Source organism: Ambystoma mexicanum, chromosome 11 (genome assembly GCF_040938575.1).
Source record: "Ambystoma mexicanum isolate Mex_15411 chromosome 11, UKY_AmexF1_1, whole genome shotgun sequence".
NCBI classification, from domain to species: domain Eukaryota; kingdom Metazoa; phylum Chordata; class Amphibia; order Caudata; family Ambystomatidae; genus Ambystoma; species Ambystoma mexicanum.
Window position 1 is genome coordinate 96,806,497 of NC_090934.1, and position 12,511 is coordinate 96,819,007.

The 12,511-nt window shown below is 45.5% G+C and overlaps 1 protein-coding gene across 1 annotated transcript in view; it reads left to right on the plus strand.

The window, feature by feature from the left end:
* Positions 1-12,511, plus strand: part of LOC138503106 (angiopoietin-2-like) — a 239,575-nt gene that overhangs the window by 42,869 nt on the left and 184,195 nt on the right. Inside the window, exon 2 of the mRNA XM_069622615.1 lies at positions 8,311-8,466. Within this exon, the coding sequence (XP_069478716.1) occupies positions 8,311-8,466 (156 nt within the window). The remainder of the gene's footprint in view (positions 1-8,310; positions 8,467-12,511) is intronic.

Sequence of the window (12,511 nt, forward strand, 5' to 3'; positions counted from 1 at the left end):
CTCTGCACAAAAACATCCTCCTAGGATCTCTTTAAGCTAGCTTTATAAAGCATTAATATCAAACTTTGCCAGCCAGTGTTTTCTCTTAAGTCTTCTGAGAGTTAATGGCTTAATTGCAATTGTAAATGTGTTTATTTATTTTTTATTTATTTGTTTGTTTATACCGCGCAGTAAGCCTGCAGGCATCTGGGCGCAAAACATTTAGATGCAGAAAGAGGTAGGTACAGGCCACAGGGACATACAATTAACATAAACAGTCATTATGACCCAGGCGGTAAGGGTTAACGCCGTCGTTAACCCTTAACGCCTGATTCCAATTTTAACGGCTGCTTTTAGCAGGCGTTAAAATCCATGGCGCTAAACCACCTTGGTGCTAATTACGGCACCGTAATTTACGGTGCCGTAATTAGCGCCTTCCCCACTCCCATTATGCCCTAGGGGGCAAAAATGGGAATGGGGAAGGGTAAATGGGAAATGGGGATTTACCGCCTCACTCTCCTTGGAATGGGGCAGTAAATCCGCCATCCACCATGGTTTAAATGTAGTTTACACCATGGTGGTAAGGTTGGTGTACTTACCACCTGGGTCGTAATGACCTCCACTGTCAGTGGATCATCAGGCAACAGTGTTACTGGTGTGCCATCAGCCACTTGATTTCTAAGGAGAATGCGCGCCCTGGCACTAACAGTGTTGGCTTATGTGCTGGCATTAGATAGTCATTTGCCATGCACTGCTGTCATATGCCCAGGTGCTGACACCATTTTCCAGCTACTGCCATCTTATGGCCAGGTGGTACCATTGTAACCGTACCCGGCATATGCCTATCACAGGCCCACACAAGCGCCAAAAATCCTTGTTATGTCTTTATTGTATCAAGTTCTTATTTGGGTGCTTAGTTACCGCCAGGTAGCAGCGCCCCCTCTCTTCCATTACAATTACTACTTCCTCAGCCACTAGTATTACTGAATTCTAGGCTACCGCACCAGTATCCTAGAGTCCGTCACTCCGAATGAGCGACAGAGTGTTTGTTTGTTTGTTTAATTTATATAGCGCTCCCCACCCAAAGGTATCTGGGCGCAAGTTTACATGTTACACTTTAGTGTGCCAAATGGAACCATTCATTGGCTTGAATTCCAGTACAAAAGCTTGAAACGTTTAAAAGCTTGAAACGTTTTCGTTCCTCGGCTCCAAATGATTCCAATCTTTCGAGCCGGCACGGACCCCCAGTATTCGGATACACTTGAACCCTTTTTGGGGCACTTGTCTCATCGCTGGTTCTCAGCTCCATTGAGATGGAGAAAAAGCATGGCTGAAGCACCATTCCAAGTGGCTCTCGCTGGGATGGTGAGCCATGGCTGGCTGCATAAGGGTGTTAGTTGCTGCATCACGTGGTCCGGTGAAACAACGAATCCATATATATATATATATATATGTTCTCGCTTCTGGTATCCAAGCCAGCTATCGAGTTGCACTCTTTGACATGATTTTCATATATGATCAGGGTCCAAAGGTGTAGAAAAACTTCCTTTAATTTCTTTAATATACCATCACAAAAATTGATCTAAAAGTCATCAGCATATGACATTCCCACAGTGTTTGTCCCGAAACGCCTTTCGCGACTGAAACGCCTTTCGCGACTGCCTCGTCTATGAATATGTACTGTACCTGTAGTGTCAGGTAGTAATAGAAGACAGACATGATCTGTTTGACTGTTTCCAGTGGGTTAGTACCCATTTCATCAATTTGTGCTGTTCCTATAATTGTGAAAATAATGTGTTCGTAGAAATAACATCCTTTTTGTTTTCTGGGCGTTTGAGGGAGGACACATGCCCCCCTGGTGAGTTTTCACTGCAGAGAAGAGGCTGTAGATTATCCCAGCCAATGAGAATACTTCTTAATTGCAGTCCAATGCTGGCGGAAAGTAGAACCGCCAATGGGGAGGCCCAACTTTTAAGGGCCAGTTCTGATGCCTTTCCCAACAGATGCGCATAAGATATCAAATGAGACTCAGTTACTCAGGCAATAGGACTGGGGCACCAGAAACATAGCTGAGATTTCTCTACAGTGAAGGCATCCGCTGTTATATGGAATTTAACTGGAAAAGTAAAATGCAGTTTAGGGTTATAGCTGAGTAGAAGGCCTGCAGCAGCGCCTGTTGCCTGGTGGGAGAGGGTGTGGGCATATTTCAGTTCAGTTCACTTATGGTTATTATCTACCAGGGGGCAGCATTTATGAACTCCAAGCGGTCAACATTCCTGTGCACCAGTTGCTAAGCAATCCTGAACTCCAATGAACCAAAATTCCAGAAGATAAACTGTCCAACTTTCCTGCTCCCCAGTGAATAAACATGCATGATCTTCAATAAACTAACATTTCAAATGTCCAATGGACCAATATTGCTGGACTCCAACGGACCAACATCCCTGATATCCAATGCACCACCATTCCTGAACTACAGTGGGCAACCATTCCTAAGATCCTTTGAAACAACATTCCTCAAACCAAACTGGCCAACTTTCATGCTCTCCAGCAAATCAGCATTCCTGATCTCCAAAAGACTTACATTCTGAATCTCCAATGGACCAACATTCCCGGACGGCAATGGACCAACATCCCTGAAGTGTAATGGACCAACATTCATGCTCTCCAATAGACTAACATTCTGAATCTCCAATGGACCAACATTACCAGATTACAATGGACCAACATCCCTGAACTGCAAAGGACCAACATTCATGCTCTCCAAAAGACTAACATTCTGAATCTCCATTGGACGAACATCCTGGACTACAGTGGAGCAGCATCCCTGAATTGCAATAGACCAACAATCCTGAACTCCAAAAGAATAACATTCTGAATCTCCAATGGACCGACATTCCCAGACTGCAATGGACCAACATCCCTGAATTGCAATGGACCAACATTCATGCTTTCCAAAAGACTAACATTCTGAATCTCCAATGGACAAACATTTGTGGACTACAATGGATCAACATCCCTGAACTGCAATGGACCAACATTTCTGATATCCAAGAACTGCAATGGACCGACATTTCTGATATCCAATGCACACCATTCCTGAACCATAATGGGCACCCATTCCTGGAATTCTTTGAAACAACATTAATCAAACCAAACTGGCCAACATTCATGCTCTCCAAAAGACTAACATTCTGAATCTCCAATGGACCAATTTTCCTGGACTACAATGGAGCAACATTCCTGAACTCCAATGCACCAACATTTCTGAACTACAGTGGGCAACCATTCCTGGAATCCTCTGAAACATATTTCCTCAAACCAAACTGACCAACATTCATGCTCTCCAAAAGACTAACATTCAGAATTTCCAATGGACCAACATTCCCAGACAACAATGGACCAACATTCCTGAACTGCAGGCGGGCAGCATTCCTCAATTCCAGTACACCAACATTCTTGTACTATAGTGGGCGGGCATTCCTACATTCCAATTAAAGGACATTCCTGACTGCAAACTGCCAACATCCCAGCTCTCCAGTGGAGAAACAGTCCTGATCTTCAATGGTATAACATTCCGAATATCCAATGGACCAACATTCCTCTACTCCAATGGACCGGTATTTCTGGACTCCAGTGGGCAAACATTCCTGAACTCTAATAAGCCAACATTCCTGAAGTAGAAAGAGCCTACATTCCTAAACTCAAACTAGCCCTCATTCCTATTCAATGACCAATGTTCCCAATCTCTAATGGACCAACATTCCCGATCTCCAATGGACCAACATTCCTGACTCCAATGGATAAACATTCTTAGACTACAATGGCCGAGCCTTCCCCGACTCCATTGTGCCAGCATTCCTGAAATGCAATGGGGCCAATCTAATGGGAAAATCTACTATCTTCCCAGGAGGCGGCCTAAAAGAGCTCCATGTGTACAGGCGAGAGTTCCAGGGACCCGAGGGATCAGGAGACTGTGTGGTGAAGGAAATCCAGGGAAAGGCAATAATAACCGTGTGCATTCCCCCACACTCAACACAAACACATGACACTATACAAACATAGCAAGTCATCAATCATGCGATGAACGCCAAATCCTGCGCTAAGTCCGCCGCCGGCAAACGTCTTATTAAAAACTTAAAATGCGAACCCATGTGTTTGATTTGGCTGTGGGAGCTGACAGGTAATCTATTGTTCTGCCTCGTGGCCCCTCCTACCCTGCCTGCTGTGGCTTGGCTCCAGCCATCTTGTGCTCAGGAAACCGAAACCCACGCCAGCAATCCATCATTTATCTTTGGCTTAAACGCTCCCCAGCGATGGAGGCAGACAGCGTGTAAAGGAAGTGGTTAGCATCCAGGCAAGTGCTCGGCTGACCCAAGATCACACGTTCTGTCAGCGGTGCGTGGGGACTCCAAGCATATCTCCCGCAGCAGGAACTGCGTGTCTCTGACATTAGCGCATGTATTGTATTGTATTGTGCTATGTTATGGTTATATCATATCACATTAGATTAGGTTACATCATATTAGATTGGGGTACGTCATATTGTGTTAGAATACATTATATCAGCACATTACAAGCCTTTTCCTAATCTTTATCTTTTTAATCTGGTGCAGACCGAGGGCAGGCTATACTCTTTTGGAGGGGTAGAGATAACTGCAACAACACAAACAGCAACTGTACAAAGACTCCAAAATAAAAGCATTTCCAATCAAGGCTCTATATATATATATTAATTAATCAATTAGAATGCAACTCACTATCTAAAAACACCAATAAAAACCCACCTCTGTTGAAAGAAAAGAAAATGAAAAACTTCTATAGAATAGCGTACTAGGTTCTTGAGCGGGGGTCATCAGGCAAGCAATTGCAGGAATGAAACTTTTCAAAGGATATGTCTTTCAAGAAAAGGATTAAAAGGGGAGGGGGATTGTCAGTTACCATGCTCCCAAAAAGTGAACCACGGGACAGGGCCTCTTAACAGTACCTTGTTCTTGGTCTTGGTTGGTTCAGCAGCGCGGAACAGAGGCGTTGCTGGGGGGGTGGGGAGGGTATAGCCCCGGGTCTTTTGGTTGTAGAAAGAGGCTTAGGGGCTACAACCAAAAGGTTATAGCTAGCCCTGAATCCCACCAGTCCCTAAATTAGCTTAGCCCCTGATCTTTTCCAGACCTAGCAACACCCCTGGCGCTGAACTGACCCATATTTGAGATGTGGCAAGTGGCATTGATGCAAGTGGGGAGTCGGGCTTGGTGCCTTTCACGTCATTGTCCGATGCAATGTGGTTCAAAGGACCCACCAGGCTCCGACAGGTGGTTGAGTCGGTTCAAGATGATGTTACCGCTGGGTCAAGTCAGCATGTGACACGATGGCGTCCAGTGTTTCCAATCAGTGTTTCAGTAGGATGGGGCCGAGTTCCTGTTGGTTTGATGCGGTGCTCGAAGAAGCTGCGAGTCGAGGCTTCTGCAGCAGCAAACTGGTGTTTGAGTTGGGGGGGCAACGAGTGCTGCTGGTGCAAGGAAAAATGGAGCCTGTTTGACGGTTCGAAATTGCAGTTCGAAGTGGTGAAGTGCCAAAAGCAGCACCACGGGCCCTGCATAGGTTTAAAGGCCTTCAAACATGGCTTGAATGTGTTTCAAACATGAGCGCCTGGGAATCCAACTGCTCCGGGCATAACTGGTTAATGGGAGTCCCAATCGAGGGAAGACAAGGGGAGGGGGGGTGAAGGGGAGCCCTTCTATTACACTCCCACTCTAGGGAGCTCAGCTAGCACCTGCAGAGGGTCCTTCACCTCCAGTGACAGGGTCCTTGTTCAAGTGCAGCCAGTAGCTTTGCAACAGCAGTTCAGCCCCAGTGCGCCCTGGGGATGGTTAGGGAGCAGAGAATTCCTCTGCCTTGGAGGTCTCTTGTCTTCACCTCGAAGGCAGATGAATGCGGAATGGGCTGTACTCCCAACAGGGATTCAAATGTGTGATCTTCTTGGTGTCCTGAGATGAATCAAGGAAGGAGTCAAAGACCCCTTTCCTATAAAGGAAAATCGTGTCTGGCGAGTAGACAAAAGCAAGCCTGCCGTAAGGTGTCCATTCCCTATTGCTGTAACGAGGGACCCTGGTCATATTTTATCATACTAGAAGTGCCTTGTTCTGCACGAAAAGGGGCTGGGGATGGAGGGGGGTGAAGTCATACCCACAAACGCTCATGCCAGCAAAAATACAACCCACTAGGGAAAAAGGCCAAGAGATTCTTGCAAGGATGACAGGTTTTAATAACACAAAAAATAAGTATGCCAGCAAAGAACTCTGCTGCTCAAGAACGTTCTACCGAAAAATGGTACAAGCAGAAAGTTATAAAGAAAAACATTGTCATCAATGACGCTCACATCTACAGTAAAACCCTGCACGGCTGGTTGGTGAGACCCTATACATGGGTGGCCTACTCCGTAGGGGATACCAGGCTGCTATTGGTCCAATCCCTGTCCATCCTCTCGGCTCATCATCTCCAGGGAACCAAGGTCGAGTTCACAATTAGTTGCTATTGTAAGAAAATGGTACTCTATCATTGTGGCGTGCACCTGGGAAACTCGGGGATTGGCACAGGGGGAGGTTTAAGATCTTACTGACCCACACATTCTTCACTCATTCCATATCGCACTCTCCGCCCCCAAGGTTTCCACCCTCGCTTTGGACTATAATGTATTCCTCCCTGTACCTTGTATTACAAAGTTTGTCATTATGAGATAAGGTGGAATGGTCGTGTTCTTTTAGATCTTTTATGGGCAGTGGGTTTATGGTTGGTGGTCTAAGGTCACCTACTATCATAGAATTCTGAGGTCTTGGACTGGGGCAGTTGTGGGTGTCATAACTAATGGTTGAGTGGGTGGAGGTTGAAGGCCTGCTTTGGCCTGGCTGCGATAAACGTGCACTGTGAGGCGTCTGGTACTGTCTGGTGCAGCCTTGCAGGGCACAACTATAAAATGCTGCCTCTTTATATGCACGCACTAAATCTAAGCATCTACATTTTGCATAGTATTGTGTTTCTGCTCGGCCCCTTAGTACGCTCCCCTAACTCCTGGCACATCATACTTGTAGTTATGGAATTCGCCTTACTCCAAAGTGCGTAGAGGGGTGGGCTAGGTTAATTTCCTTCCCAACAAGAGGAAGGAAGCGATCCCCAACAGAAAAGCAAGATGGTGGAACCCCTTCAAGGTCCACCTTTCCCTTTCTGGCTACCCTAACTCCTCTCCAAGCCTACGTCCCTTTGGAGTGCAACACCCTGGTGTGTGACTGGCTTTTGTAATGTGAGTGCAAAGTAGTGGAGACAGTTAGGCCATCAACATCACCTTGGCATCACTGACCGGGCCTCAAGGGTTGACACTTGCATGACATTAAGTTGGCATGGCTTAAATAATTACGTGCTTTTATTAGTTACCATACCATAACCAGGTGTGGCTCTTTCTTTGAGATTACCCGGCCACCTGACTAATAGGGCAGTTATTATTACATTTCAGCTCAGAGGTGCAGAAGTTAAAATGCTACCTCTGGCTGCAATGACTTTGGATCTCCGCAGCTGTCAGGGATGTACATATGATCTTCGAACCTGCCCTATGCCACTGTAGAGCAGGAGCTGCAAATGCGGTGCATTCATGCTCTTTATTTTTAGCATGGATCTTTATGAAAGGGGAATCTGATTAGCAGGCCTCCCTTTTAGAAACAGAATTACCCACATCAGTGTATATTAGTAAATATAAAAAAAAGGGGCTTTCACACCCTCACCACATACCACTCTGTCAAACTCTGGGACAGGGGCCAGTGCCAAATTCAGCCTGCATTCCCGGTCACTCGATTGGATGACACCTCTCCCACAGGTACAAATGGAAAATGCAGAAATACAAGTTCCAGAATGGGGCAAAGTGGCAGCTACCTTCGCCAATCTCACCAGCATTTCAGAGGCACCAGCCTATCAAGAAATGTGCAGGTTTCCCTGCAGCCCAGTCAAGCACTGTGATAAGTTGGACTGGGCTATGGTTTCCCGCGCATTCACTCACAGGACCAACAGCGTTCCTGTGCTCCAGAAACACTTGAACAGTCAACATAGACCAGAGCACTGGCAGATGGCACCACTCAGAGTTTCATGAATGCAACAATTATAGAAATATTTCCTGGCAGGAGAGAATGAGAAATAGACTAATCATATTGTAATATAAATTAGTACTATTGCGTAAGGGAATATAAATAATTCACAACGAGTGTTTATTTTACTTCCCTCTTTTTGAGTAGCCTCCAAAGTTATGAAAGTGGCATTAATTATCGCATTTTGTTTATTTCTTTTATTCAGCTCGAAAACTACATCCAGGACAGCGTGAAGATTGAAATGGCGGAGATCCAGCTGACCTCTGTGCAAAACCAGACGGCGGCCATGTTGGAATTAGGAAGTAACTTGTTGAGCCAGACGGCTGAGCAGACGCGCAAGCTCACTGACGTGGAGACCCAGGTGAGCGCTCTACGGGCCGAGTCCATTCAACCAATGGAAACTCCCTTACTCTCAAAGCAGGCCCTAAGATCCTACAAGGAGGCACTACAGCCAATCAGACACTGCAAATGAGCGGGTCCATTACATGTCTCGTTGACATAGAGAAGTAATGTTGGGCCAGTCATGGAGTGTGTCTGGTGTCACCCAATGTGTCTGTTGGCCTGGGCTCTCTCTGGTCATGAAGGGCGTGCATGTAAGGGAGGTCACCCATTAGGCATGTACCACCTTCCACCCACAGCTACCTCACTATTTAAAGTGTGCAGTGCTTTGAGCGGGATAAATAAAGTGTGGGGCGGGAGGGCAGGGGTGTCCCTAATAGGGAGGCATGGCCTAAGAATCAAGGGCAATGGCCGAACCAGCATGGATGAAAACGCCATGTCTTGGTTTGGTAAATTCCTAAATGGACTCTTGTCCAGGATCACACAGTGTTGGCAATGTGTTGATCTTGGAAATGGAACCCAGGTGGCCTGTCTGTTTGGACGTGCCACACTGCCTCCTACAACAGCGTGAAACACAAAAACAAAACAAACTGGCAGAGCAAGCAAACACATTGCCTGCCCTCGCACCCAGATATGTCTATTGGGCGTTGGGAAGATGCGATAAGCCAAAACGAATGCAACATCTCGTCCAGCAGTTTACTTTACTTCGCGGTTCTTTCGTATCTTGCACATTTTTAGAAATCCTGTGTGTGTCGGCTGCACAGAGTCTCCCTGATTTTTTGAGAAGCAGGTTTCTATTGAAAGGCCAATAGGGCTGGGGTGACCCCAGTCACATGGCAGAAGTATGTGGATAAACATGTCCCAGCTGAACCAGCATGGTAGTCACCCCACTTGCTTAGATTCCCGCAAGTAGGTCGTCAACATGAGAACGTGTCCAAAACGGTCTGTTTAAATGTTCAGACTCATATTGGATACATTGTTTTACATTTTGTTTAACTTAAATTATTCCTTCACAGGTTGTTGTTTACATTTTCTATTTATTTAATTGCTCATCTATAACACCCTTAGTCACAGTGAGTGGTTTCTAGGCGCGGGATCGGGATTCGAACCCGTGATGTGCCGCGCTGTCGTGCTGTCCTCCCCCCCAGTTACAAATGACCCATGCAATTTAATAACATAATCGCAGACAGTTTTGACTTTCTATACAAACGTTAAGATTGCTTTATTCCATGAGTGGTAAGAAGTTACAATTACCAAAAAAAGCAGCAAAAAGGTGGCCAGACTTTGAAGTCACTCCTTTTCTCCTATTCTCCGGACAGCAGGAATGTCCTCCCCATTAAAAATAGCAGTTGAATATGTCTTCATGTTCTAATGCCAAGCATGCTCCTTATAGATTTCACATGTCTATTCCCCAGCTCCACATATGATGGGTACTTTGATAACATATGATCGATTGTTTCAACTGAAGCCGCATCATTTCCGTATTTATATTTTACAGCGTGAGCTGGTGTTAGGAATTGGTTGCATTCAAAATTGGGTTCGCGCCACCAGTTGCATGTATCACGTTCCACCTGCCGCAGCATCTCATCCAAGCTTGGCCCAAAGACTCACGGTGAAAATTCGTGCCAGCAGAGTCCGAGGGGAGGCAGCAAGCACTGCAATAAACCTAGTCCTTTGCACCTTAATTCTGGCAGCCAAACTACTGAACTCCACACATTCTAATATGGACGCCTGAATTTGGGTCGGCACAAATCTCTTATCCAACATTATTAGGTGCCAGTATTCTCCCCATGTAAAGTACCACCTAGATAACTTCTTAGTTTGTGTTATTAGGTGGCGCTTAAGCACCACTTATATGCCAAAACTATTCACTTGGCATACCGGTAGGAAGGAGATGTCATGTGAGGAGGGACACAGCTTGTGGGTGTTGTTTGGATATATTTACCCACCTATTGACTGCCCCAGGCATTGATAATCCTATGGCCACTCCCACACAATATCTGCCACGCCCCACCCAAAACACATCCTCCTGGGATCTCTTTGAGCTTGCTCTATCAAGAGATAACATCAAACTTCAGTCTTTCACTTTTATTTTTACAGTCTGCTGGAGTAATACAAATGTCTTAATCAAGCGTGCCTTCAGCCACTTGATTTATATCTCTTCTATGCAATGTAGTCCTGTCGAAAACAAGTAACAACAAAGCCAACAGTTGTGGTTTGAGGTACTGCAATGATGGGCCCATGGAATCACTCTATATTCTAGCTGTTGCGGTCTTACAGCCAGGTAGGACCATTATGCCAGTGCCTAGAAAATTCCGATTCATTGCCTATAGAAAAGCCCAAACGGTTGGAGTTGCCAATGCTTGTTTGTAGTATGCTTCTAGCAAAGTAGTCGCCATCAGACCCTCATTTAATCATTTAAACCCCATGAGAACATACATGTCGCTCCAGATCTTTTCAATGTTTGTGATGCGAGATAGGACCATGACATGTTTGGCCAAAGTAAATATCTATGTAGTCATAATTCGGGTGTCTCCAAACTATGGCTCTCCAGATGTTTGAACTACAATTCCCATCAGCATAGTCAATGGTGAGGAATCCTGGGAGTCATTGTCCTTAACAGCTGGAGAGACCCAGGTTGCAGCCCTTTCATCGATTGTTCCAACAATCCTGATTTTTCAGAAATGTTCACAGTTATGCCTTTGTCCAATCGCCATAACTCTGGAGGCCGTGTTAATTTCTACTTTATTTATAATACGATGTTTCACTAGTTCGTCAACTTGCTGTTGTAGCCCAGTGAGCGTCTGATCCAGAATTACTGTGTCGTCTGCGTACATGAGACAAGGAATTTGGGTGTTCACAATCTTAGGCGGGAAGAAACAGTTACCGGGTAAAGCCCCAGGAAAGTACAATTTAAAAAGAGGAAGGGCTAAAACACTTCCTTGTCAAAGACCATTGGATGTTTGAGTCTCCCTGGAATTGAACCCGAGTTCCTAATTGGCGTACCCATCCCGGTGTCTTCATATAATGCTTTGATAAGAAAAAGCAGCCAGTCAGGTCTCCCCGTCCGGCTCAATTTGTGCAATGACATAGTTCATCTACCTTATAAAATACACTGCTACGGTCAACATAACAAAGACACATTTTGCTATTTAGGATTTCAGTTTGTCTACTTGCTAAGTGCCCTGGGGCAAATACATGGTTTTCCAGTCCAGCCCCTTGGAGAATCCCTTTTGGCAGACCTCAGCACACTCCTTCGTTCATCTAACACATTTTTGCTTAAATGGATATTTGGCTAATACTGTGCCTATACCATCCAATAGGTTGGCCACTCGATAGGAGTTTGGACTTGTCATGTTGCCCGGTACAGCAGGTTTTCGGAAACAGGAAAACTCAACATTGATTATATTGTTAAGCCAGGGAGAGGTACGGTCATGCTTGGCCAAACAGAATTGAGTTCACACTTGAAGAACTAAAGCACCAAACCTCTATAATAAGGAGCAAAAGTTAATTTGGCAGGCACAGGAAGGTAATCAGGGACAGGGGACCTCTTCCAACTGCTCGGACATTCGCACATACCTACCAATATTCCGACTCTCTCCTCTACACCAACAAACAATAGAATGCAGCTATATCCCTCTATTAATTCAGGGCAGCGAGACACATAATTATACACTACCATGCGCACCTCAACTATCTTTAGAACGCAGCTATCCTCAATGAATAAATTGGCCTAACTTCACACATAATGTCAGATGCAAGCACCACCTCTGCTAGAATGCAGCTACCCAAGGCAATTCGGCCTAGCTATACACATAATACTGTTCTCACACAGCTTCCACACTACTCCTAGTATTCGAATGCAGCTACCCACCACAAAATTCAGTCTAGCTGCACACATACTGAGTGCACACACGCCCTTGTTACCACCCTACTTTCTCCACTGTACTGGACTATGGTCTCCGAGGGCATTCAACCTACAGTGCGTTGAGATCATACCATTGGTGAAAGGCGCTACACAGATGTCCACTAACATAACCTAAAACGCGAAATAGCTATTGCTCCAA